The sequence below is a fragment of the Panthera leo genome, chromosome B2 (assembly GCF_018350215.1).
Source record: "Panthera leo isolate Ple1 chromosome B2, P.leo_Ple1_pat1.1, whole genome shotgun sequence".
NCBI lineage: Eukaryota > Metazoa > Chordata > Mammalia > Carnivora > Felidae > Panthera > Panthera leo.
In genome coordinates, this window is record NC_056683.1 from 96,907,916 (window position 1) to 96,935,585 (window position 27,670).

The 27,670-nt window shown below is 48.2% G+C and overlaps 1 protein-coding gene across 1 annotated transcript; it reads left to right on the forward strand.

Moving 5' to 3' along the window:
• Positions 1-9,627: 9,627 nt before the first annotated feature.
• NR2E1 (nuclear receptor subfamily 2 group E member 1) lies at positions 9,628-27,354 on the forward strand. Its single transcript, XM_042940408.1, has 11 exons — positions 9,628-9,757; positions 9,854-9,984; positions 10,268-10,364; positions 11,539-11,684; positions 15,127-15,214; positions 16,788-17,023; positions 18,352-18,498; positions 20,624-20,720; positions 21,108-21,257; positions 21,511-21,616; positions 25,718-27,354. The coding sequence occupies exons 1-11, from the start codon at positions 9,628-9,630 to the stop codon at positions 25,878-25,880; spliced, it is 1,491 nt and encodes a 496-aa protein (XP_042796342.1). The 3' UTR covers positions 25,881-27,354.
• Positions 27,355-27,670: the final 316 nt, after the last annotated feature.

Sequence of the window (27,670 nt, forward strand, 5' to 3'; positions counted from 1 at the left end):
ATCGTAGCGTATTCTCAAATATGTTAGCCACATTTAAACGGGCTACCCCGTTTTACATAACAATTGTTTCTACTAGTGTTGAAACAGTAATCTGGATAAAGCAGGTCCCTGCTGTGGAGGGAATAGAGGGATGTTTTTAAAATCTGAAAGGCCCAGATTAACAATCTACTCTGATCAAATTTAGTAATTAATCGTTCATTCTAATCATTGACTTTTTCTCAGCAGCTACAATTAGTATCTCTAAGTAGTTCCTCTTGTAGCCCACATCATTCTCTACAAAACAGAAAAAGACCTGACAAATTTTCTCTCCCTTGGGACACAGCAAATTTTAAGTACTGGCAGGGAAAGAATTTGAAGAAAAACTTATGAAGTGGAGGAGTCTGAAGTTCTAGAAACACTGAACTATTGCTTCAAGATGCACAAAACTCTTCTCTTAATTCTGATTACTTCACTTGTAAGTGAAGCGAAATTGCCTTAATTGGGGATTCTAGAAACCCTTCTGGGAAATAGGAGGTAGCTTAATGCAGTGGAATTAATATTTCAAAGAGCATCAGATTATCTGGGTCTGACTCCTAGCTCTCCATTCACTAGCTTCCCTAAAAATGGTGCCGTTTTCTCCATTAACTGTTGCTGGACTCAGCTTCAAGAGTTCTGGGTTCTGGTGATGGCCTCTGCCTCTAGGTGAGTGACCTAGGACGAGCTTTGTCTCTAAGGATCTCAGTTTTCTTATCTATGAAATGATGGAATTAGATGAATACTAATCTCGAGGGTCCCTTCTGATTTATGTGCTCTGTCATTCTGGGTTAAATGGAAACCGAGTCAGACTATGTAATTTACAGGAAATTAAGAGGTTGAAGAAGGCTTGGTGGTTAATCTCTCCCTGGATGTAGTCTGCTTTCTCGTCTCTCTAGCTAGTCATTCTTTTGTGTTAGTAAGCTGAAAGATTACCTTTATTCCTTCCCAAGGTTTGGAGGTCTAGAGGACCTGTCTGTCTCTACCTACTCCCTACTCTCCCAATTGCTGGGGCAGAGCAAAGGCAAGCCTCTCGCTTCACACCTCATCTTTCATGAGGCAGGGTCACTCACGCATTCCACATTTATAAGAACCACTATGTGCCAAGGCGCTAGGACTGACAATCCGAAGATGAATCAGATAGTCTCTGTCTCAAGAAGCTCCCTGGCCTTTGGAGAGCTGGACATCTCTCATGTCTCCCATAAACTTTTTATTCTTGCTATTAGGAAATAAGAAACTGGCAGCTTTGTCTCTGTTGACCCATCTTCCTGGGGGGAGAGAAGGAGACCACATTATTTTCCTGCTCCTATGTTTCTGGTAACATCTTTGGTTGTTTTTGTTTTAAATACATCTCTAATGAGTTTTCTTTGAAGGAGGGAGCCCAGGTCCCAAATAAAGCAATTTGACATGAGAGCTATGATAAATTCTTCTGGCACCAAGACAGGATATAAGTGAATAAATAATTTTATGTAGGAAATAAAGTAAGGGATAAGGGAAAGAAAGATGTTTCTATTTGACTATTCCTGGGGCAAGAAGAATATCTTACTCTAATCCTCAGCCTGAATTTCTTTGGCTGCTGTGGTTCCAGGGGAGGGAGGGTGTGAATGAATGTAGAGACAATGTTATTTGCTAAGGGGGAAAAAAAGAGAAGCCTGTCACACAGTGCATTTTCTTAATCCTGTTACTGTTAACAGTGTTCATCTTCCTAACTGGCAGGGAGCAAAGAGACAACTCATAGTGAACACAGTCCTGGAAAGTGTGAAAAAAAAACTCCACAACTCAGCACCAGTTGGGTTCTAGAGCACCTGTCTCTATTCTGGATTGTTCTCAGTGTCTTTTCTGAGTAGAATTAGACAAGATGCAAGCAACTTGTAGAGAGGCCCACAGCAGAATCAGGAGCAAGCTTGACGAGATGGTTTCTTTCATTCTCTCACTTAGCAAGCCCTCACTGAGCACCTATTTTGCGCTGGACAATCTGCTCCATGACCCGTTTTCTCTCTCATGCCCCATCCACTGGGGAAGCAACAACCAACCATAGGTTGAATTATGATTTGAAAATCAACTTTCTCCTCATGTAAACAAACAAACACATAAATAAAACGTGTGTTGGACCATCTTTTGGAGAAAGAACGTCAAACCTCAGCCAAGCTTAACGGGTAGATTTTCCCGGACATTTCCTGGCTCTGTGTATTTCTCAACTCTGCTAGTCAGTGAAGTGAAGGGCATTTTAAAGCAATGAATCTCCACAGGTAGAATGACCTCTGAGAGGGCATTGATCATTGGTTGGGGAAGAGGTGTCTCTGTTCCACACCAACTTCAGCTCTGTTTGCTGATAGAAAAGTTTTTTCTTTCTCCTTTGCTGTTTTAATTTAGAAGAATGGCTAAGGGAACTGGAGAAAATGGCACCATTTTTAGGAACGCTAGTGAATGGAGAGCTAGGAGTCAGACCCACATAATCTGATGCTGGAAGGGTGCCTTGCACCCCTGACTCTCTCTCTCATACCATTTAGTTGACCTGACTCTACTTTCCTTTTTAAGTGGATGGGAAGGGGCATTAGTAGGGAGAGTGAGCTATAAGACAGTTTTCAGAGGCAGTAGATTCCCGTAACACAAGACCAGCTTTCCAGGCATCCCCTCACAGGCTATTTCACTCCATGCTGGTTGAGGGTCCCTTGTATATTTTTCCAGAATGTTCTGTGTTTTAGTCCAAGCCAATGCATTTAGCACCTTTTATGTGTCTGCTCTCCCTGTAGCCTCCTTGAGAAAGAGATCAGGTCCTTAATCTCCGACATATAGTGGGTGCTCAGTATGTGATGAATGGAGTGATGATTGATGGATGGACAGAGAGACCCTAGATTCCATGGTCCTTCTCGTGATCTTATTTCTTATCTCCTGGGCCAAAGTATAAATGTTCTGTGATAAAAGATGCCTTCGTTGTGTTTTTTACTTTGATTTTGGTGGAGAGCCCCACACTCACAAGAGGCTAAAGAGGAAGTTAGGGGCTATCTTTAGACCTGGTCAGAAGGACTTCAGAATCTGTGGGGGTATGGCTCCACTCCCTCCCCAAGACAACTGCTATAAACTCATCCTTGAACTTGTCTCTGTTAAAATGCATTTCTGAGATAGGTGGCATTTGCCCCTTAGCAATCATTTCCCCTCTTGGAGTCACAGGAAAAATCTCTGAAAGTTAAGGTTGAACAGGGTATAATCATTTACAGGCAATTGGAGCCCAGAGAGGTCTAGTCTCTTGCCCAAGGTTACACAGCTAGTTGGGACAGAGCCTGAACCCCCACATCCTGGCTACCAGAAGTTAGCCTTCTTGTGCCTCCTGGGGCTTCTTGGGAAATCTGCAGACTTTTCTCCTTTATTCACCTAACATTTATGTAGCACCTACTGTGATTCAGGCTGCACCTACTGTGATTCAAGCTGCAGCGCATTGATAGGAAGATGGAAAGTAACAGTCTATCTTGCGGAGACTTTCTTCTATGAGCTGCACCCAGGAGAGTCCCAGGTTTCTACACCTTAGATCCGAGGGCCCTGTGGCCTGCAACACCTTTGAATGAGCAGAAGCCTGCACACACTTCGGCTTTAGGCTCCCCTTGGACCTGGTGGGCGGCAAGCGCCCCAGCCCCTCCCGCCTACTCTGGATCTTGTAGCTGCTGTTGCCACTGAACCAATCATGCCAGAAAGTCATCATGATGATTTCAGAACTGCATTGTGATTTATGCAAAGCGCGCGGATAATTACAGCCGGGCGCACAGAACACAGGACGAACATGCTGCGGGTGTGTGCGCGCGTGTTGTGCCTTTTGCCAGGACTGGATGATGGTGGTGGTGGTGGTGGTGGTGTTGGTGGTGTGTGTGTGTGTGTGTGTGTGTGTGTGTGTGTGTGTGTGCGCGCGCGCGCGCGCGCCCACGTTTCTATTCACTGGACTGCTGGATACCCTGCTTGATTAGGGACTGGTGACAGGAAAAAGAGGGAGGCATTCCCATTTTGATTTTGAGACAATTTGATGAGCCTCGGGAGTATTTTTCAGAAGTTTTTATGCCTACAAATGAGCCAGCAGGGCAAGAATGTCGGGGAATAGAGGAAGAGGTAGTTTGGACCCTTCGAGAGCCATAGTCCTCCTACCTCCAAGCGACCCCTCCCAAAAAGCAGTTTCTAGGTCGCCTTCTTGCCACAGAATCCTAAGGCTTTGCCCCAGGGACAGGCCCAGGTCTAGTCTTTGATATTGGACTGTATCTTCGCCTGAGATACAGTACTGTACTTGGATCTTGTTCTTTGTCCTTAATGAAGCGCCCCACTCTGCGTCCACATGATAGTGACGGTGGTGGCGGCGGCTGCAGAGGCAGCGGCGGCGGGACAAGTGGGTCTCTGGCGGGAGCCAGAACCCCAGGCTCCAAAACCGAGCATCGGACAATAACTGTGTTTCTCAAACGACGCCTGGAAATCACTTCCCTTTCTGGGCGCGGAGTTAAACTTTGTACCATTTCGCGTGCGCGGCCAGTACGCTGCCCAATTTGGCTGTCAAAAATTTTAATTTCTTTTCCATTCTCCTCAAAAATACCCTCAGGTTTATGGTTTAGTCCCACGATTCCCTAATCTCGTCCCAATACAAAAAAACCCAAGGAGGGTTAATTTGGGAAATAGTCGTCCCCTGTCTTGCTTTTTCCGGGTGTCCCCAGCTCCCGAGCCCCGGAGGCTGTACGACCCTGGCAAGGACGCGGGCTCTCGTGCGTGTGGGGTGCGCAGGCCGGGGGTCCAGGCCCCGCAAAGGCTGCTGCGGAAAGTTGCAGTCACGTGCTGCGGCTGCCTGCAGGAGCGCACAGCCTGTGCCCGGGAGACGCCGGGCGGAGGAGCTGCTGCGCCCTCCGAGGGCTCGGGGGACGCAAGCATTCACACACACAAACTCTGATCGAAAGCCCGGGTTGACCCTGAGTCTGAAGAAAGTGCAGTTGGGGGAAGGCAGGCAGAATTTCGGAGAGCGGGTCTCAGTTCTCCTCCCCCACCCCACCCCCCACCACCAAAAGCGCCGCGGAGGGCGGGAGAGCAGGAGGTGTGACCCCTGACCCCTAGCCGGCCCACGCCCGGAGGACCGGCGGGCAAGCTCTTGTTCGACAAGTTCAAGCTGCTGGGAGAGCTTAAATAAGAATTAATCTCTTGGAGATTGGGGATCACCGCTCCCTAGGCGTGCGCTCTCCCAGAGCGGCGCAGGGACCAGGGCGTGAGAGAGCACTGGAGTCGGCGGGGGAAGGCAGGCGGGAGGACTGGGGGTGTAAGGCGGAAGAAGCTCCCCAGAATCCCTGGAAGCTACTCGGGAAGGGGGGGGGGGCGCGCAGCGAAGCCTGCTAGGGTAAGTTCTGTCCTGCAGCCGCTCCAGTGCAGATAATGGAGGCGACAGGAGCCTCACTGTGCTCCGGATGGGCTTTGCTTTGGGAGCGGGCGCACCCTCCCCAAGGCTGGTGCCCAAGCGGACCCCGCGAAGGCCGCAGGAACGCCGAGCCTTCAGCAGACTCCATCCCAGGCCCCAAGTCCGCACACAGCGTCCTCAGCTACAACTTTCTGTAGATAGTTGCAAAATGAATAATTACTCACCTCGGACCAGATCCAAGTTTTACCCAACAGAAAGGGCACGGGACCAAGAATGAACCAACTCACATGGCCATATCCGGTGCGCACAATCACACAAACACACAGCCACCCAGTTTCTTCTACGAATCTGTCTGGCGCTCTGGAGAGAAGGGGGAAAGCGTTTTGAGAATGCTCCATTTCCCCTCCCCTTCCCCTTGCCATGAAATATAATAATTCATTTTTATTACAAGAGCAGCACCGTCCTCACCATCACGCACGCACAGAGCCACACTCCCATATTCACACTCTAACTCGGCAGCTCCGACAGCGCCTGCATTTTCTTTGGGAGCCGCTTGGAGGTTCATTAATATCATTAGCATTTAACCCCCTCCCTCTTCCCATCCCCTCCCCGCACATGGCTGACGTCAGACCCCGCCAGGAGTTGGGGGAAAAGCTAAGTGGGCCAGGGACGCCCTATTCCCCTCCCCGCGGCTGCCTGTCAGAGCGCTTCTGGAGATATTACAGGGGACCCAGCCCGCAGCGACAAGCACAAAGTCACGGGGTAATGAACTTCGGGGACCCTTTGCCGCTCAGTGCGCGGCTCTCCCCGGAAACTGGGACCCGGCTGCCTGTTCCCTCGGAAGACTTCCCAGCAATCTAGTTTCCCACTCCGCTCTCTGGTTTGGGCAGCGCCGAGCCCATCTGCCTGAGACTGCGGTGGTGTTTTCCTTCTTTCCTTAAAAGAGCAGCGGTCTGTAGAGATCTGGCCACACTCTGCATGCCTAATGTAGAAGGAGAAATTGAAGACTGAGAGGGATGGGGAAAGAGTGGGATCTTGTCCTTTTTGCTCCGTAGGAAGACCATTTTCGTGTCTCCGTCTCTGTCCTTCACTATTCCTCTCTCGCTGTCCTCCTCCCTTCTTCCTCGATCTGCCCGTCCGTCTCTCCGTTTGTCTGTCCATGCGTGTGTCCATACCAAGCAACATTCCCAGCAGCTGCGGTTTTGCAAGAGCCGGGAAGAAACTTGAGGATGCTTAAATTCCCACTGTGGAACGAATTCTGAACGCCCAGGGAGCAGCGCAGCGCGCAACCGACACCCACCTGTCCGGCCCGGGAGCCTGCAGGCTGGAGGGCGGCTGGAGAGCTGCGGCGCCCGGCGGCGAGGCGGGCGCTGCCGGCCGGGACTCGGGCAGCGCCCACCAACCGCTCCGCCCCGGGACAGCCAGCATGAGCAAGCCGGCCGGATCAACAAGTGGGTACCTTTCGGGCCGCCGCGGGGCTCAGGCGCGCAGCCTGGGGTGGGCGGGAGAGGAGTCCGGGGAGATCCTGCCCGGAACGCTGCGGCTCCGAGCCCGGGAAAGGGACTCCGGCGGCGTGTGCGCTTTGGCCCAGCTCCTTGTAGCCCGTGAGTCGGGATGTTTCGTGGTGAGGGAAGAATTTCGTTACCTCTGGATTGCTTGATTTCTCATCCCCCCCCCCTCCCTGGTTTGGTGGGAAGGTTGAGACCCATGCAGCCCGCCAGTCCCGCGAGTCGCATCCGCTTAGAGACCAGGTGCGGGGAAAGGGGAGGGGGGGAGTGTCGACGGGGGGCGGGAACTAGGCCGCAGCTCCAGGCTGCAGCACAATAACACGCTCGCTCAAAACTCCGAGCTCCAGCGCGCAAAAGCAACTCTGCGCAAAGCGGATTTGAAAGGAATGCTTTGCACCCCGTTTCTAGTTATTTCAAATAATCCTGCAAACTGGGAAGCAGAAACAATTTAAAAGTCACATTTTCCTTAATCCTAAATCCGCGTAGGTCATAACTGGGGAATTTAAAGTATGGCGAACCGCTCTAGCAAAGAGGGGACCAAATCCCTAATCCCAAGGATTTTTCGAGCGGGAGCTCGGCAGAGGCACGAGTGTGCGGCCTGTTCCCTTCGCGCGCTTCTCTCCTCCCTCAAACTTGCCTAGCTGGTAGCTCCCCGTCAGAATGTCGAGCCGTGGCTGATCTCTAACCAACCCCAGACGCCAGAGTGGGGGGCTCCGTGTCTGTGTGTGTGAGGGCATCTGCTCTCCCAGTGCCTGCGGAACCCGAGAATGTGGAGGCCCGAGCCGGCGCGGGCGGGCGTTGTCGCAAGGCTCGGATCTCCTGGGGGCATTTCAGTTCCCGCCTTCCGGTGGCCCAGGGCTGCCTTTTCCGGGGCCCAAGACTGGAGGTAGCCCCCGCCGCAGTCCCCACGTCCCGGAGATCTCCCGCCGCCCTTGTTGTCTTTGCCTATAGCATTTTTGCGGCTCCTTGCTTTCCTCAAACACCCCCTCCCCTCACGCCCTCATTGTCTTGAGTCTTTGAAAGTTGGGAGAATCCAAGATACTTCTGAGAACTGATGATGAAGTCCCACTTAAGTGGCAAGCAATTCACTTTATCCGTTCGCTTTGGTTTGGGTGTTACCGTTTTAAAAATTCAAGTGAAGTGAACGTGAACAATAAAGAGAAATGGAGAGATGTTTAGAACCAGGGCAGAGGGAAGAGAGCAGGAAACTTTGCCGCCGCACAAATCAGAGCCGACCCTTGCGGAGGCCTGGCGTTTCCAGTTAGCCTCCGGCCTACGCTGGCCCTTGCTGCTCCAATTTCTGGGAAGCGAGGAGGCCTGGCTTTTTGTGGCCCAGGTTCTGGAGGGTGAGGTCCTTCCCTGGAGGGGCAGAAGGAAACCTTTTCTGCAGCATTCCGAGCCTCTAATGCAAAAACAGAAGCCTGCGGGCTTCGGCAGGCCTCCTGGCTACTTCGCCCTGAGACAGGCCCTCGCCTTCTTCCCTAGAAGTAAGGAGCCTCGGACTCGTTCGCCCACTTGGGGTGAGGAGTCGGCGGGGTTGATGCGTGTTGGGGTGGCGGGGGGGCGCCTGAAAAGCGAGGCCTCGGAACAGGGGGAAGGGGCAGGCGCCAAGCTCGGTTCACTGGGGGCCCGCACCCGCGCGCGGTGGACTGGCACCTAGGTGAACGGCCCGGACTCAGAAAGAACGGCTGAGTGACACGCTGGGGAAACTTGGGAGCTTTCCAACTTCCCAAGGGCCCGAGTTCGGCCTCGGAAGCCTGAGACCCGGCGCGGGTTCGGCCGCAGCTGTTACAGTTTCTCAGGCCCGCAGGAAGGCGGCCCCCGCCCGCGGCGCCGCTGCATCCCGGCCTTCTCCAGACAGGTGGCGGCAGCCGGGCCCGAGACCTGCGGCCCTCGGGCCCCGGGCGGCAAGGAGGTCGGCGCGCAGCGGGCGAGGTCAGGACCGAGCCGGGCCGCGAGGTCTGCGGCCCCCGCCTCGCTCGGTTTCGCACAGCTGGAGGGCAGAGCGATGTCACCCGGGAGCCCCGCCTGGGTGGTAACAAGACCCCGGCCAGTCACCCCTGCAGCCCAGACTAACTTCTTTCAACAGCCTCTGATGGTAATTACAGTAATCGAAGCTGCCATATATCTTTAGGCAATTATGACACACAAAAAGCCCCGAGGGGACCCCCTGGCGAGGGAAGTTAAGAACGGTTTTCCAGCCTCAGGAAACTCCCGCCTGCCTCACGTCGGAGCTCGCTCGGTTTGCTAAATGAGAGGAGCTTTGCAACGGGGTCAACCAGCTTGTCTCGTGACCCCAAGTCACCTTTACGTGGCTGGGTGGCGGAGTCTGAGGCGCAGACCCGCTATGCCCCGGAATTTTCGCGTCCCTCCCTCCTGTGCCCCGCCCCGGGCGAGTACGCCTGCCTCTAATCTGCCCCAGGAGCCGTGACTCGGAGGTCTGCTCCGTGGCAGGGCCGACCCGCAGCTGTGGAGGCCCCGAGGGGCGACTGTCGAGGAGCCCCGCACCCCGCCCCATCTGGAGGAGAGTCACCCACCCTGCACTGGTCCTCCCTGCGTCCCATGGGTTTCTCCAGAGTTGTGTGTCCCTGTCCTCTGTCTGGATGGGAAGCGGGGGGGGGGGGGGGGGGGGGGAAGAAAGCCCACCACTGCTCCTCCTGCGCGCTCATCTTGGCATCATCAAAACTGCTACCAGGAAGAAGACAGCTGGGGCGACAAGATTGCTGAACCCCAAACATGGACCCCCGCTCAGCCAGAGGGCCTGTGTCATGCTGGGAACGATGGTTGCAAAATATGGAAACCAAGTTTACTGTTTCTAGCGTGAGTGCGGCGCAGCAGAGCTTGCGTCCCCGGTTGCTGGGCGGCTGTGAGTTCCTTTGGGCGCACTGACGGGCCGAAGGGGGTGAGGGACAAGACCCGCTGTGGCCTCTCCTGGCGCTCTCCAGCCCCTTCCTCCCCCCAGCACAACCTCTCCTCCCACAGTACTGGAAAGGGGGCGTCGAGGCGGTGGTCGCCTCGCCGCGCGCCTCCCCCACCGGCCTTTGTCGCCGTCTGAATTCCCATGCTACTCTTTTTGACGGGTCACTGGTGGCTGTATAGGCAGGTGCTATGGCGGGGTTGTAATTACCCAGGCCGAGCTTGGTCGTTCCCGAACCCCCACCCCCACCCTGGCCGCCGGCGCTTTCCCTAAGTCCCTCCTTCCCGGCCTCCAGCAGGTCCTCCTAGGCCTTGGTCAGGGGTTCGCGCCTACCAGGACGCCTCAAAATCCACGAGCAAGTTTCCACTTCTGAGACCTCAGCGGCCCTTCCCGACGTGGGGCCCACGCCTTCTCTATTCCCCTTGCCGGGTTGTTCTGACTCGCTTCTCTGCACCCCAGCCTGATAGCGTTCCCGAACCTGAGCGCCCCAGGGAGCAACTGTCCAGTTTCATCGAGGCGGAGGCATCTCGGGCCCAGACTGGAGGCCTTTGGTCGAGTAGCGACTTGAAAATTTAATGTAAAGAAGTTAATTATTACTATCATTGTTGTTACTACCAAAATGTTAACACTTTAATACTTTGTGGGAGGAAAGATTTCTAAGTCCCTATAAATCTCTTCAGGCTTGTTGGACTCTTGAACCTTAGAGAAAATAGTTCCTTCTCTTCTGAATTTTGGGATACAACCCTCTCCGTAACATTCCTCCAAGGTCCATGGCCACCCCAGGCTTGAGGAGATTCCAAGGAAAGTTCTCTTAAACCAGGCGACTGTCGAGGCCAGTAAGGGTGGAGGACAGTCTAGAGAAACCAGCTACATCCTTTAAAATATCAGCCTCCCACAGTGGTGGAAAACAGGCAGGAAGGGACCCAACCGAGATCTAGTGTGAGGAGACAGGTCTTTGAGGAAGAAGAACTTGGGGAGTGGAGGGAGAAGGGGGTGGCTGTCCCGCGCTAACCTGCTAAGGGATCGCACACGCGTCACTCTCTTTCGTTTGCCCAGCCCGGTCCTAGTTACTTTGGGGGGAAAATGTTCTTTTCCTAAAAGAAATAATTTCTCAAAAGCGATCCACTAAGCATTTTTTAAAATAGGTAAAGCGAAAGTTGGGCAATTACCACTACCCTTATTATCATTAATAATCCTAGTATTAGCATTACAATAATAATCCTAATAATAACAACCGCCCGGCAGCTCAGAGAAAACTCGATTGCCTTCCAGCTGCCATCCCCGGTTCCAGCCGTGTTTGTTTTTCTTCTTTCCCCTTTTACATTTCAAGTTTGTCTCCTCGCGCGCTAACAACTTTCTCTGTTTAATGCGAGAGCGGGGGAGGGACGCGGCCAAACTTTCCGCGGAGCAGAAAGGCAGCGGCGGCCGTGCTGCCGCCCCGGCCTGCTGTAATCTTTTATTCCAAAATGGGTCTCAGCGATTAGAAGAGACCCAAATACATGTAGCGGTGCATGAATAATGCTCATTGTAGGAAACTGACACTTGCTCAAGGAAAAAAAGTTTGGCTATAAAATCACTTCATTATTTGCTTTTACCGCAGCTTCGGTGCTAATCCCTTCAGAGGTCAGATTGCTTAGCATCTCTCTCTCCCGCTCCCCTTTCCTCCCTCTTCTCCGCCCTCCTCTCCTTCTCGCCCCTTCCCCCCTTCCCTGTCTTTCCTGCGATTTCAGGCCGTATTTTAGATATCCCCTGTAAAGTGTGCGGCGACCGCAGCTCGGGGAAACACTACGGGGTCTACGCCTGCGACGGCTGCTCGGGGTTTTTCAAACGGAGTATCCGAAGGAATAGGACGTATGTCTGCAAATCTGGAAACCAGGTACCTCGGCCAGGGCTGCACCGCCCGGCTTCCGTCTGCTGCCTCCCCTTTCTTTGTTTGTGCCAAGGCCTCCTCCGAGTTTCCAGGCTGCTGGGGAGAGACCAAGCTCTGACCTCTCCCTTCCTCTCCCTCCTTCCCGCCTCAACGCTCAGAGGCTCTTCCGCGTGGGAAAGGCGGGAAGAGCTAAGGGAAGATACAGAGTTTGCAGGGGAAAATCTGAAATCCCGGCTCCTCCCTACACACACACACACACACACACACACACACACACACACGTCCCACTTTTTGCAATCCTTTGACACACTTTGACACAGGGTATGGCCCACACCCAGTGGCTTTGAAGTCAGAGGAGGGTACCTAAGGAACTTCAGAATCTAAACCACAAGGGCAATCTGGAGAAAGGCTATGTTCTGTTGCCTGCACCCCACCCACATTCCTAGCAGCACCCAAGCTCAGTGACCTGACCACTGCCTGCCATGGTAGAAGGAAAAGGCACAAAGCATCTCAGTCAAGGTTGCCACCCAAAGTGAGCATGATCATTTGGAACACGGAGGGCTTGCCCTGTGAAGGGCTGTGTCCTTTCAACTTCAGAGTAGCAGGACTGCTCTGGTAGTGGTCAGTGGGGCTTCAGCACCCATGTGACTTTAGCTAGGCAGAGTCACAGGAAAGGCAGAGTGCACAGGAAAAGAAGACTCTCAAGGAAGAGGTAAATTGGATCCTCTCCAAGATTCCCATGTCTTCTCTTTCTCTGCTTAGAAGATGTGCCTGGTTGGTTGTGTTTTGGTCTTGAGCAAGCAGAACTATCTCAGAGAGACAAGGGGGTTAGAGCATGGGCTGAGAGTGAGCCAAAGCTTCCAGAAAGAGCAAGTAGGACCCCCTGACTCAGTTCCCAGCTCAGCAATAGGCTCATTTCAAGGAGATCAGCCTTTTGGCCCCACACTTTGCCTTTTCCTCAGCCAGGCACACAGACCCTCAGCACAGAGCCACCACTTTGACTCCCAAGAAGATCCTGGAGAAAGTATTAGTCAGAAGTCATCCTTTGGTAACCAAAATGGTAAAACATCTTCACTAATTAATATTTATATATGTGTATACATACACAAATATTGTCTGCTGCTAGTGAATTATTCTATTTCTAAAGCTATGTCTGCTCATATTAATTTCCAATAGATTTGGATTATCAACAAAAACATGATGATATTTACATTTGGATAAGTTATTTTGAACTCCAGCCCTGTTACCTGTTTAATTGGGTACACAGCTCTGTATCAGTTTCTAGCTCACCATATGGACACATCACATTATACACATGCAGGGCTGTATCCCTGTAGCCCCACAGGAATATGAGATTACTGTGGGTCCTCAGATTTGAGCAGGCTTCTACTTAAATTACCTTTTAATTTTATGCAATGCACAGAATTGGGGAATCAAAATCTCAGATGTTATGCTTGATATTTTCAAAGGGGTTGGCTATCAATTCAAACATATTGATGTCAGTCCAAGTCCTTGTAAAGGACTGATAATAGACTCATCAGGCTTGGTGTCCTCTCCTTACAGAGAGAATAAATGGGCTGAGCTCAAGCACTCATCTTTCTCTCAAGCTTCAGATATTTATATACATATGATCTGATTTCAAGACACTCTTAAGAACAAATGAAGGCTTCGATTTTGCATTAGCTTGTTTATCAGAATACTAGGAAGATGACATTTGAGGATAGATATATGACTGCATTTAATAACAAGTTCTCTAAACCTCTTTACATTGAGCTATTACACTGGCCCTCAAAGTTGCCCTAAAAAATTCACTTAGAAAGCAAAGATTATTTCCTTTATCTCTTTTATTCTAAGATTAGATAAATAATATTCTAATTTATTGTTAATAGTAATTAAAACATATGGAAATTATTATGAACCTCTGCCCCACCTTTATTGTAAATATTACCTCAATATATTTTAAATCAGAAGGGTGGGATCTCATAAAAAAGTATATTCAAGTGTGTTATTTTTTCCTAAGGGCTATTTCAGAAAGTGTGCATACTCCAAATTCAGAGTATATGAATTTTTTAGGTTATGAAGCAAAATAAAATGCATTTATTATATTCTCTTTCTTCCCAGTGTACATGTAACAGTAGCAAGTCGTATAAACAGAGAAGAGCACCAAACTTATTCTGTATTTTTGGTGTATAAAATGCATATGTAGCTGTGACTATATGTATCTATGTATAAGTTCCCTCAGTAATAACACCTAACACTGAATGAACACTGAAGTTCCATTAGAAACTTTCTCTGTAAACTTCCTCTTCTTTAAAAAAATTTTTTTAATCTTTATTTATTTTTGAGAGAGAGAGAGTGCAAGGGGGGAGGAACAGAAAGAGGGAGACACAGAATCCGAAGCAGGCTTCAGGTTCCAAGCTGTCAGCACAGAGCCCGATGGCATTCGAACTCACAAACCATGAGATCATGACCTGAGCTGAAGTTGGACGCTTAACTGACTGAGCCACCCAGGCGCCCCTGTAAATTTCCTCTTCTAATAGCCAATAGTTTCCCAGAAAGTGCCATTAGTTAAAACATTTATTTTCTCGTGCATCTCAAATCAATATTTGTAAGTCAGTAATTAGCTCTTTTTTTTCCCCCAGTTATAATGCCAATTTTCTCAGTCCATATTATCGTTTTGTCAGACAGTCCATCACATTATCTTTCTGGTCATATTTACATAGCGGGCATCTGTAGATTTTGCCTAGGCCTTGGACTCTTCCTTTCCCATCCTCACCTCCGTAGGTCTTGCCCTCCTAATCACTCTGGCTTCTGCCTCACTTTCCAGGAATGGCTTTGTTTCCATGAATCTGTGCTGAGGCAAGTCTTTAAGACAAGTTTCACATGCTGGTTATAAGAATGGCTTCAGGTACAACGGCAAGAGTAAGGAAACAGCATAGTGAAGAATAAATGGGAGAGAGTTATCTGACAGAAAGTGACAGAAAGAGGTAGACTGGACATAGCGGCGATCCCGACCAGCATGCCTGCTCCCAGCCCAGCTCTGACGCCTCCGCCTCTGGGCCAGGTCGCTGTCTTCGGTACTGAAAAGTGTCGCTCCTGCTGCACCACCTCCGCGCCTGGAAGAAGTTCCCCTCTAGAGCTCCTTCCAGCACAGCAGTCGGGCAACCAGGCGCTGGGACCCTTCACCTGCTTGGAGAAGGACTTTTCCTCCTTGTCCACTTTCGTAGGGTCAGGGGCTGTTCCTTTTGAAGTAGCCCCTGGAATCCCAGCCCTCTCTCTGCCTGGCCCTGCTCATGCCCAAGACCTTTGAGTCTGGCGGACCCAGGCTTGCAGCTCCTAGGTCCGTGGCGGGGTCCGTTCCCGCCTCCACGTTTCCCTCCACCTGGCGCCGGCTTCGCGTCTCCAGTCTAAAGGCCCTGGGCCGCTGACCTCCTGCGCTCTATTCCAGGGAGGCTGCCCGGTGGACAAGACGCACAGAAACCAGTGCAGGGCGTGTCGGCTGAAGAAGTGTTTGGAAGTCAACATGAACAAAGATGGTAATCAGTACCGATTTTTATCGCTCTAATGTTGGTTGACTAGTAAGCAAATTATATGTACAGAAAATACATGGCACTCCAATGAATGTAAATCATCTCCCCAGCACATCTTTCCAGATGCTGGGAATTGGCCTCGGACTTTCAGTCATATCCTTCCGTCTCTCTGCATGAGCCCCCCACCCCCACTCTATGGAACTCTCCAAGTATGGCCCATGGCCACATTGGAAACTAGTGCCCCATAACCACCCCCACGGAGACCGCGATCCCGGGAGCCCCAGTCTGCTGGGCACACACGCGCGGTATTTCCTGCTTCACATCCTAATACCTCTTCTAGCCTCTCCTTGCAGCTCTTTTGTGGCCACTTCTAAGCCTGTTAGTCTCCCGCAGAATCTCGCAGTCTGGATAGCCTTCGAGGGTGGAGATCGTGGGGACTGGGGAACTGTGTCGGAGGAGGGAGGGCAGAGACACAAGCACTCGGAATTTCAAGCCCTTGTTTGCTAATTCAAGATTCCAAAATCGGGATGGCCTTTGTGGCGATCTGGACTTTTTCTGGGCCTTCTCTAGGTTTTACAAAGAGAGGCTGGAGAGGCAGGGTGATGCCTGGGGGTGCCTCTGACACCCAACTCCCAGAAGGCTCTTAAACGCTCGCAGCAAGAACTAAGCAGTAAGGTGCTTCTTGCGCAAAGAGCTTAGTCCAAGTGCGTGCCGGGTGGTGTCCTGGCGAGGGCGCCCCAGGCCTGGCCTGGGTTGCACTGGGGGGGGGGGGGGCGGGGGGGCGGGCCGAAAGGGAGGAATGGGGTCTCAGGACAGGATGCTGAGAGGACTTTGCCTTGGCGACGGGCCGGGCTGGGTGGCAGCACCAGGAGGCACAGCGCCCACTGGGGAGTGATCCTTCCTCCGCGGCGCAGGAAGCAGGAGGGAGCGTCCAACCTGTTGAACTTGTGTATTGACAAGTTGTCAAGCTCTGCGAACGGAAGATTGCCCTGAATTAATTTGTTTGTTTAAACTGTTGGCGGTAATTGTCACATCTCCCTTGCCTTCCTCCAGCACACTCCAAGACGGGCGCTCCCTTTTTCCATCCCACAGTGTGCCCCGGGCTCTTTTTCTCCTGACGCCCTAGGAGGCCAAAAGCCATTTCGGCGGGGGTGGAGGTGGGGGAGCAGGAAAAGTGTGCAGGGACGCTGTGCCTGGCTGGGTGCAATGCTCCCTCTCCCTTTTGTCGCATACAAGGGTATCTAACTACTCCTGCCCAGAAGGTTTCTGGTTTCCCTGCGACCACCCTGGGTGGGAAAGAGTCCTGAACCCACAGAGAGCACACCTAGTCTTGCTTGAGGCGTGGCCATTATCAGACACTTGGGGCCCGGCTCCTCTTCTCAGCTTCAGCTCTCTAATGCCTCCAGTGTAAGACATTGTCAGAGCGTCCTCTGCGCACACATTCCCTCTCCCTCCCTCTCTTCACCTCGCTAGTGACCTTGCCTGCCCAGATGGGGCATTTGGCCCGGGAGAGCGGCAGCGGCTAAGTGTTGTCCAGTCTTTGATCCCTGGGCATTCGTCCATCTGTCTGTCTCTGCAGCGGTGCAGCACGAGCGGGGGCCTCGGACGTCCACCATTCGCAAGCAGGTGGCTCTCTACTTCCGTGGACATAAGGAAGAGAACGGGGCGGCTGCGCACTTCCCCTCCGCAGCGCTGCCCGCGCCAGCCTTCTTCACCGCAGTCACGCAGCTGGAGCCGCATGGCTTGGAGCTGGCCGCCGTGTCCGCCACCCCGGAGCGGCAGACTCTCGTGAGTCTGGCTCAGCCCACGCCCAAGGTTCGTGTCCCTGCTGGACTCAGGGAGTCTGGTGCCTGGCTGAGGGAGGAGAAGGGCCTGCCCATCTCTTCTGAGCGGGGAGGGGTCAAGCAAAAGACAGACCTGGCCACGGTGCGGGTGCCGAGTCAGGCTCTGCAGGGAGCTGTAGGCCCCCTTCCTACTTTTCCCTGTTCAGCCAGGAGTGCTCAAATTTTAGTGGTCAGTAAAGTCACTCTCTGAGATGGCTACAAATGTGGACTCCCTGGCCCATTCCCCATAGAGTCTGTTTCTGCAAATTTGAGGTGGGGCCCAGGAACCTGCACCTGTTAAAAAAAAAAAAAATCCCTTGGTGTGGAGCCCTGGCTGAACAACCTAGGTATTTCTGGAGACTAGAAGAGCACTTCTGTTTCTAGCAAAAAGGAGTTGGCTACAGCTGGTAGAAAAGAGTCCCTGAGTTGAAGATCTCAGGGATCTGTTTCCTTGGGCAAAGCTGTGGGTCCCTAATGCAACAACAATGTGTGGAGCTCACCCTGTTAGGACAGTTTGAGGAATCTGGCTTCAGTTTCCACTCTCCCTTCCCTCTTTTCTGAGATGCATGTATTTATATCACGACTGAGTCTCTACTTAGCAGGGCCACAGCCTGAACCATTTCAAAAGGCTGCCACCTAGGGACTGCCTTCCAGGCTTCCAGCTGGTACCTACCCAAAGCACCCACTCCAGGCCGAGAAGGGGAGGGCCAGCTGCAGCCCCACTCTGCAAGGAAGCCAAACACCTGGGCACACACACAAGCACAATATTTAATATTGCTTTCTTACCCTTGATGTGTATAATAAGCTTGGGAAAGTAGTGTTATGAATATGTTGTCAGTTATGAATGGGAATGCTCTGTGAATGATTAAGATGTCTAATTGAAATATTTCCATAATATACTAATCCTTTCTAAAAATACTCATATGCATATTTGTGTTTGGGATGCCTATTAATTTATACTTTTTTCACATCTATTTTTATTTACACAAATGCAAGCAGCTCTTGTCTAAATTGGGAGACAGGCCCGGCACTTTGCTCAGCCTGAGGAAAACTTGCCACAGGGGACAGAAAAACCAGATGCCCCTCTGGAAGGAACGGGCCCCCAAAGACTGGAAATGGGCCTTTCCCAACGGTTATTATTTCTCAAAGCCTATAGATATAGATGTTTGTTTTTTATCTACCAATGGCAACTGCATGTTTCAGCAGAACACCCAAATTCCTGTCTCCTTCCCTGTTCTAATTAGAAAATTTAAAGATTGGCTCTTCTTGCAAAGCTGTGGTTTCCTCACTCCCTGGTGTTTCTCTTTCTTCCCTGCTTAGTACCCCCATGAAGTGAATGGGACCCCAATGTATCTGTATGAAGTGGCCACAGAGTCAGTGTGTGAATCAGCTGCCAGGCTTCTGTTTATGAGCATCAAGTGGGCTAAGAGTGTACCAGCTTTCTCCACGCTATCTTTGCAGGACCAGGTATGACCAAGAGGGTACTGAGCTCTCGGGGAAGGGGGTTGGGTAAAAAACAACAGTCATCAGCCTTATGAAACTGGAGGTTATCTGGATAAATCACGAAGGCCAGCTATCCTTTCCTAGCAGCAATGGGAAAACGATTTTTACTAGCTTCTTACTGTGGGTTCAAAATATCTAGCTATGGAACCCTTACTAAGAGATGCAATTATGTTATTTCAGGAAAGTTAGATCTGGGCTATGAAAAACAAATATAGAAGAACATCTCTCTCCCTCTCTCTCTGTTTAATTGAATCACAAATTTTTGAAATCTTAATGATATTTAAAATTGATAATAAAACGATGTTTCTTAAGAATATTGGACCTGAGAGAAATGGATGATGAGAGTATTCCCCTGTAATATTTTCAGGGCTAGTCTTAGTATTTTATGTCCCAGAGCTTTATATTTTCCATTGTGATACAGCCTTGACCACTAATTTATCAGCATGTGCAGTTAAAGGGTACACTGCATACTCTAGGCTAGGATCTCCCTTGATTCTTTAAGTACTTTTAGAGGTTTTGTAAACACATGGGCATTGTGCATAATTCTGCAGTTGTAAATGACATTCAGAGGGAGAAAGAGTATGTGCTGCTAAAAATTACATTGTAACAAAAGCCAGAAATTTTGTTGTTAGGAATATCAGAAATAGCTTCTGCTGTAATTTTTCTAATCTTGAGGGGAAAAAAGAAAATGAAGTGTTCATAATAACCATTGGCTGTTACCCAGACATTCATGGAAATTAATGACAAACTTCCCAAAAACTAATAAGTAGTTTTAAAAGCAAATGGTTTATTTATTTAATTCATTTTATACCTAATTAAAGCATGATAGTGCCCTTTAATATGAAGCATCCTTCCTACAGACAGACCTAGCAATGTGCTCAAAACATTTAATCTTCTAGCATGGGATGTTCTTTTTTTCCATAGCCTGGACTTTCAGACATGGTCAGAATTAGATATTGTTTACCTTGCATTTTTAAAGTATTATTTTCTGTACTTAATGCAATAAAACTAAAAATAAAGCATTTTCAAAATTAAACCTTTGGTCTTATTGTGATTTTGGTTACAAGCCTTCACAATTCAGCTCTTAGCTCTCAAAAGGAAATCCCTTCACATAAATCATCCAGAATTGGCTGGTTTTTGAGAGATTTTTCAAAAACAGATTTTTTCAAAATGGTTAGGTTCTATCTTTGACCAGGTTTACTGGCTGACTCTAACCATTTGCTGTGTGTGTGTATGTGTGTTTGTGTGTGTGTGTGTGTGTGTGCGTGCATGTGTGTGTGCACGTGCATGTGTGCACACTGGCTATTTTTTCTCAAAACAGGTATCTGTATACTCTTTAATACAAACAAAATTTACTTACTGTCTGCCACTTAGCCCTTCAGTGGAAACCCTTCAACAACAAGCAAACTGCAATGGAGTGGAATCCAGTATATTAATTTGGAAAAGGAGCCAGATTTTCATTTTAAATATTCAGTAGCACATTTTCTTAGAATGAAAATGACAAGCACCTTGATGCTGTCCACTTATGAGTCTCAGAAAAATCAGGCAGTGAGATGAGGTAAACTCAGCAAAACCCGATTAACATAATTACACCCTGATTTCCCTGCATGCCTCTTGGGATTTAGTGATTTCTCCTTGCTCCCTGCCCAGCCCCCCAACCTTGTAGGAAGATGGGGGCCCAGATCTGCACGCTTAGTCTCTAATCCTCGACCCTGATAATATCAGCATTTTATATGAAAGGGATCACCTGCTGAGCTGCTGGTGGCATTTCATAGAGCCTGGGTCTCTGGAGAAGTTTCTAGGTGGTCAGGAATGAATGGATGCAAGGAAATGAGGGGTAAACCCCTTTCCAGAGGAAGCAAAGTTTGGGGAATTGGAATGGCTGACTCTCAGATGCATGTGCTTATCTATAGGCACCTTTTCAAAAAGGAAAATATGGAAAAGAAAAGAAAGCTAGAATATTCAGGGGAAAAATTACCAAGACAGGCATTTAAAACACTTTTTAAAATAATGGAAATTTACATATTGAAATTGTTTATAAATTTATAAATTACACACTATATTATATTATACATCTATTGTATGACAGCTGATGCTTTTGGAAGATGCTTGGAGAGAACTGTTTGTTCTAGGAATAGCACAATGGGCCATTCCGGTTGATGCTAACACTCTACTGGCTGTATCTGGTAAGAATTGCACAATTTAATGACTTTGTTGTAGAAATTACCATAAAAATACATTACTGAAAAAAGAACAACATGTAAAGAATAACAAATTCCTGCTGAACAATAGAGTATACCTGTCATTTATAAATCTATATTTAAATGCAAATAATGTTGTTTTGTTGTATTCATGACTGCTTGCATTGTTATTTAAATGCAAATTACTGTGTTTGTTATCATCCAAGAGAAGATTTTATATTAACTTTCATACAATATAGCCAGTTTACACGGAATCAGATATCTTAGAGTGACAATTGAATAGATATTGATATGCAGAATTCTGTCAAAAATCAATATTAAATCATGAAAATGCCTTCATATTAGAGCATTTATTCCATATTTCTATTCTAGGCATGAATGGTGACAACACAGATTCCCAGAAGCTGAACAAGATCATATCTGAAATACAAGCTTTACAAGAGGTGGTGGCTCGGTTTAGACAACTCCGGTTAGATGCTACCGAATTTGCCTGTCTAAAATGCATCGTCACTTTCAAAGCTGGTAGGCAGACGCCAACCCCTGTCTCTTCTCCTTCCACAGTTTTGCCACCTCCCTAATTCTGCCACCTCAAAGTCCAGACTGATCATTGCAAAAAGAGGTGATGGTTTTTAAGGGAGCTGATACTCTTAGGTTGGCCCCATTCTCGACAGTGGGGACCCTACTGTTCTCCTGCTAGCCATCCATTTCCAGAGAGCTGCTTTCCCGTCTGCATTTCCTGTGTCGCTTATCACAGTTTCCTGGTCTTCATTTCTAGTTCCTACACACAGTGGTTCTGAACTGAGAAGTTTCCGGAATGCTGCTGCCATCGCAGCCCTTCAAGATGAGGCTCAGCTAACCCTCAACAGCTACATCCATACCAGGTGACTCTTGTTTGCCTTGAATGTGCACTTAAGAAAATTGCTTCCATTGTGAATGTGTGAGCAGGCAGTAATAAGCCAGTTCAGACCCTGTGGCTAATCATCCTGTTGCCAGCCAGTTAATTTAGCTAGAATCTGTGTCCTCACCTATTGCACAGGATGGGTGAGAGGAGCAGATAAGATTAGATTATCCAAATGAAAGCATTGCCAGACCCCTTATGGCTGTCCTGGCTGAACAAGTTTATCCATCAAAACATTTGAACACATTTGTGTGAATGGACCCTGATATGGGAAAGGTCAAAAATGAAGGCCAAAGTGGTATATTAGTTGATATATTAGAGAGTGGTCACATCATCCTTGAGAGGCCATCTTTAGCCCCATCATGATTGCTGTTTGGCTTTGATGACTGGTATCCACTGAGTTCTGTTGAGTCATGGCAACTTCTGGCCAAGCAGGGCCCACTGGCAGAGAATATTCTTGGCTAGTTGTAGGACCTCTCAGCCACTGGAGCTCCAGCAGTGCTCCTCCTGGCACCAATGGACAAGTCCACCAAGAGTTAAAGACTTTCTGATTCCATTTTAAGATGGAAAAAAAAAAAAGGCTTTTAAAGAGTTGGTGGAATCCTGCTAGCTTCCTAAGTTAGGACTGTGGTAGATCTAAGGTTAGAAAAGAGTTGCTACTGTTGTTTATTCTTCGACTGACCTTGAAAGGAAGCCCATGCAAACCTGTCTTGATCATCTCAACATCGCCCATAGACTCTCTGCTAGGAGTAACTACATTGAGAGGGTAGAGGTAGTTAATATCTCTCTCACCTAAGGGGTCGGCGAAATACCAAGTCACCTGTATTCACTGGGGGTGATACCACTTCTGCTATGATCTGCTTATTTCTATTATAAATCCTCTTTTGAAAACTAATGAATAAAACCGTTCCTTGTCCATGGAGTGTCAGTGAACCTGTGCTGAGTGATAGTACATGTGTATATGTCTTTCAAATTAAAGTGCCATGGTTTTAAACATTTAAGTCCATGTTAAATTTCAGAATGTATAGTAAGCACTTAATACTTGTTCAAAATTATAAAATGGAACAGTACATAATTTGGGCACTACCCCCCCCCCCGCCCCACTAAAAACGAACTTGTATGTCATATCTGACCTCTGACATCTATAGTCATTGAGGCATAAAGAACATTACACTGAAAAGAATGTGATATCCACTTACTGATTCAGTCAAGCATTTGCTGAGTACTCTGCTATGTGAGGGGCTCCTGGTGAGTATTGTGGGACACTAGAAAGAAAAAGACACTTTCCCTTATCATTGCGTGAAGTAGGCAGAAGTGATCATTCAATTGAGGACAGAGAAGAGAGAAAAAGCAAAGTGTGGAGTGGGAGAGATGAATTCTAGTTGCTGAGGAAAGTCTGGAAAGGCTGGGTGATGGAGGAGATGACATGTGATCTGGTCCTTGAATGGCAGGACTTCAGCAGGGGAGAAGGGCTGCAGGGACAGCCAGTAGAGGGACTGGTAGAGGTGCCAGCAAAGAGGAAGGGGAGCCTGAGAGGGCCTGGTGCACCAGAAGCTTCTCCTAGGGTGACCTGAGAGAGCTAAACCACAAATTAACAGAAGTCTATTTTAGGAAAATGACAAGTATATTACTTCTACCCCAGCCTCAAAACAAGGAAATTATTAATTGAAAGAACACAACTGCTTTGACGTGGAATTTTGTTTATTAAATGTTTATTTATTTTGAGAGTGGGGAGGGACAGAGAGAGAGAGAGAGACAGACAGACAGAGAGAGAGACAGAATCCCAAGCAGGCTCTGTGCTGTCATCACAGAGCCCAACGTGGGGCTTGATCTCACAAACCATGAGATCATGACCTGAGCCGAAATCAAGAGTCAAACACTTAACTGACTGAGCCACGCAGGTGCCCCTATATTCTAAAAATTAATGTTGATTAGTCAGACTCTCTCAATGTCTCTGTCTGTCTCTCACTCACATACACACACACACACACACACACACACACACACACACATTGTTATTGTTTCTAGGTAGTACAGTACTCGACATCTAACAGACAGTTAATTCTTGTTGACTATCCAGTCCTTTCCTAAGTAGGAAATGAAAGGAATGGGTGAGTAGGTGAGTGGATTTTCTACTTGCAGAAAATCAAGAGTTAATGGTCTATGGATTCCCCCAAATCTATCCTTTCTGAAAGTTACAATTTCCCACAGTGGTTCCTCACCGTAGGAAACTTCCAGCATGTTGGGTGAGTGCTGCAGACATGGCAGAGGCTTGTCTAGGCAGCCCCTGCGTATGCAATGCAGGGTTCTTACTGCTCGGCCTGACCCTGGGAGCTGTTGAAGAGAGTAAATGACCAAGGGGGAAGGGAGATGGGGGTCTTGGGGATTACTTTCCAGGAAACATAGAAGATATTTTGAGCAAGGAGAATAAGTGATGGGATTAGGGTATTTAAAAAATGTAGCTAAGCTCCACCATTTCCATACCACATTATTAAATGTGGTCTGGTGGTCCTTGTCCCTGGGTGATTATGAAGGTGGGCCGTGAAGGAGCCAATTGGGGTCCTCAGAGGCTCAGAAAGAATGATCAGCCTCTCATCAGGTGGAAGAGAGGGACTCCTGGGTACCCAAAGCTAACAGACAGCCATGACAATTTCTCCCCTGGATTCTATTTGCAGGTTGGAGTGATTGGTCAGTTAAATGCAGTGTTCAGCTACCTAGCTCCTATAAAGGAATTTTGATATCTGTCAGTTTCTAGCACCTTGTGGCCAGGGGTTAGACCCAGCTTGGGTACAGACAGGTGTCCCTGGAGCTCAGTCCTCCAGGTGATTTGTTGTAGTGGAGGGAGACCTCCCTGTAAAGTATGTGGATGCCTGATTCCAAACAATTGACTGAAGAAATATCAGGGCTACAGTGAGGAAGTGGCTTACAGGCATCTAAAGGCAGCAGAAAATCGAACTTGCACATCTGAGCACAGACGCATGTTGGACATCAAGAGAGGAAATTGTTAAGCAATTTCTCACATCTTTAATTATATGCCAATTTCATTGACATGAAAGTTGGGTGGCACTGCCACCCAACAGAACTTAGTCTTTAATTTGCAGTGTAATAAGGATGGAATTATTCCTGAGAGTGACTAAGTATAATGCCTGAATAATAATTTGGAGAATTGCTTCGAGAAGGAAACCATTTTATTTGAGGGAACTAGCCTGATGAGGGAGCCTTGAGAATCAGAAAATGTGAATGTTATCGCTACTTTTATCATCAACACCATGATTATTTTCGACACTGGCAACCTTTAGTGTATTATTTGACCTACACTTAGCAATATATTTCTTTAAAAAATTTTTTTTAAATGTTTATTTAGGGGCGCCTGGGTGGCTCAGTCGGTTAAGTGTCCGACTTCAGCTCAGGTCATGATCTCATAGTCCGTGAGTTCGAGCCCCGCGTCGGGCTCTGTGCTGACAGCTCAGAGCCTGGAGCCTGCTTCGGATTCTGTGTCTCCCCCTCTCTCTGACCCTCCCCCGTTCATGCTCTGTCTCTCTCTGTCTCAAAAATAAACATTAAAAAAAAATTAAAAAAAAATAAATAAAATGTTTATTTATTTTTGAGAGAAAGACAGACAGAGCCGAGTGGGGGAGGGGCAGGGGGAGAGGGAGACACAGAATCTGAAGCAGGCTCCAGGCTCCGAGCTCCGAGCTGTCAGCACAGAGCCCGACGCGGGGCTCGAACTCACGAACAGTGAGATCATGACCTGAGCCAAAGTCGGAGGCTTAACTGACTGAGCCACCTGGGCACCCCAGTAACTGTATTTCTTAAACTTCCCTGTTCTCCAAATGAAATGCAACCCCTTTGCTAATGTAAAGACAGTGATTTTGGCAGCATCATTTATGTTCTTCATGCCTCAAGTATTCAACCCACACAACAGGGCCAGTAGCACCTGCGTAGGTCTCTGTTGCAGGTAGAGTGTGGTATTAAAGAGGCCCAATCAGGAAATTATGCTGAAGATGGTGTGCGTTCACATATGAGATGCGAATTCCCATGAGTCGTCGCTCTTACCTTGCTGTCATGGCTTCTCCTATTCCAGATATCCCACTCAACCCTGTCGCTTTGGAAAACTCCTGTTGCTTTTGCCAGCTTTACGTTCTATTAGTCCGTCAACGATAGAAGAAGTGTTTTTCAAAAAAACCATCGGCAACGTGCCAATTACAAGACTGCTTTCAGATATGTACAAATCCAGTGACATCTAAGCTCTGAGTCCCCACTTTTCAGGATGGGACAGTATCTGATGAACTTCTACCCACGGAGAATAAGCCTCAACTAACAAACCCTTCAGGAAGCATAAACCTGGGAATGTGTAGCCTTCAGGAAAAAAAAAATGCCAATTGACACAAAACAGTTCCAGTCGCTTTGACCTGCTGCCTCAGCCAGGGTAGGGCAGCCTGGGAAGGAAAGGGGTTGTCACAGGACCACCCGAGCAGAGCCATGCCCTGGGAAGGGGGGCTGAATAGTAGGGAGGTTGCCACAGGCCATGCCATTCTGCTTCTTACTTGGAAGATCAGGCTGAACTCTCAAAAGCTGAAACATCGGTAGAACTTTCTTTTCCTTTTTAGCAGATAATGTTGGGTAACCAAATATAGTTCTGTATATAACATCAGACAGCAGCCTTCAGAACTATTTTATGTTGGAGAAATTATTTTAAAAATAATGGTTAGGTCTTAAATCAAAAGTTTTATCAAAAGTTTTTCTTCTATCGTAATACATCATGAAGTGGCCTTCAGAACCGAGTTAGTGAATGAAAGGTAGCTTATGCCGTGAGACTTGCTTTTCTCTATCTTTTTTCTTTCCTTTCTCTTTCTTTTGTTTTTCTCCTTCTGCTTCCCCTCCTTCCCCTTCTTCCCCTCTCCCCCACCCTCCTTCTCTTTGATACCATAGGCCAGGCAACCTTGTCAAAGGAATTGGTGGACGAAAAGGAGACTCTCACCAAGACTTCAGGTTGGATAACATCTCAAAAATAGAAGAGCTTTACTAAAAGAACGCAAATTGAGGGAGGATGAATTAAAACAGCCAAACCAAATAAAGTGGAGATGGATGATGAGGCAGATTGCTGTCCCGTTAACAAAGTGCTGCGACCAAAGGCAATGGGGGTCCGAACTCGTGTCTCAGTCAGTCGCACCAGAGAGTAAATGAACAGAGACATGATGCCAGAAGGAACCCCAAGGAGATGGAGGCTAAAAGCTTTCTTGATTGATCCGATGCTAACAGCCTGAGACTCTTCAATGCCTTTCAGAAAACCGGTTTCTAGTAAAGCCTTGAATGCGCGCATGCACGCACACACGCGCACACACGCACACACACACACACACACCGTCCTACACTATAAGCTGCTCCTTTGGTATGAATCTATACTTATGGAAATGTAGAAACAAACATTTTAAAATAGCTGCTGTACTTTTCACATTTTGATTTATTAGGTACTAGCACTGAGGAAAAATATTCAGCACTTGGACTATCATAGGATGAGTAAAACTTTTCTTGTACAAAGTGAATTAACTGATTTGTGAAGTTAAAAGGTTGTACTCATTGTATTTACAAAGAATAAAAATATATTGGATTTAAAGGAACTCTACCTGATTTCTTAGCCTCCCTCCCTGGCTGGTTCTCACCCACCAGAGAAAAGGTGGCAGCAGCAGCTGGTGTAAAAACTGAAGCTCAGAGCACTCCAGCCTGAAGAACCGAACCACAAAGGCAATTTCCTTTTTACAGTGAATCCCATTTGTAAAATGATGAATAAAGAAATAAAACATAAGATTCTGTTCTCTGAAGCTCTCAAATGTAATTGCATCTGTTAGGAAAATTGCTGTGTGAAGAAGAAAGAGGCCGATTAGCAGAGTCTTCATTCACTCGCTCCTCTCTCTTGCCAGCATTTCAGTCCTGACCAGGAGCTTGAAATCATTTAGTGATCAAAAAGATAAAGTGTGACGATCTACATTGGTGAGTAAGATGTGGAAGGAGCAGTAGAAAGTGTGTTCAGATGTTC

Excerpts from the sequence above, each read along its gene's own strand:
- NR2E1 (XM_042940408.1), top strand. The coding sequence starts at position 9,628 with ATGGACCCCCGCTCAGCCAGAGGGCCTGTGTCATGCTGGGAACGATGG. Across the intron at positions 11,685-15,126 it reads TCTGCAAATCTGGAAACCAG|GGAGGCTGCCCGGTGGACAA; the intron begins GTACCTCGGCCA and ends GCTCTATTCCAG. Across the intron at positions 20,721-21,107 it reads CACTCTACTGGCTGTATCTG|GCATGAATGGTGACAACACA; the intron begins GTAAGAATTGCA and ends TTTCTATTCTAG.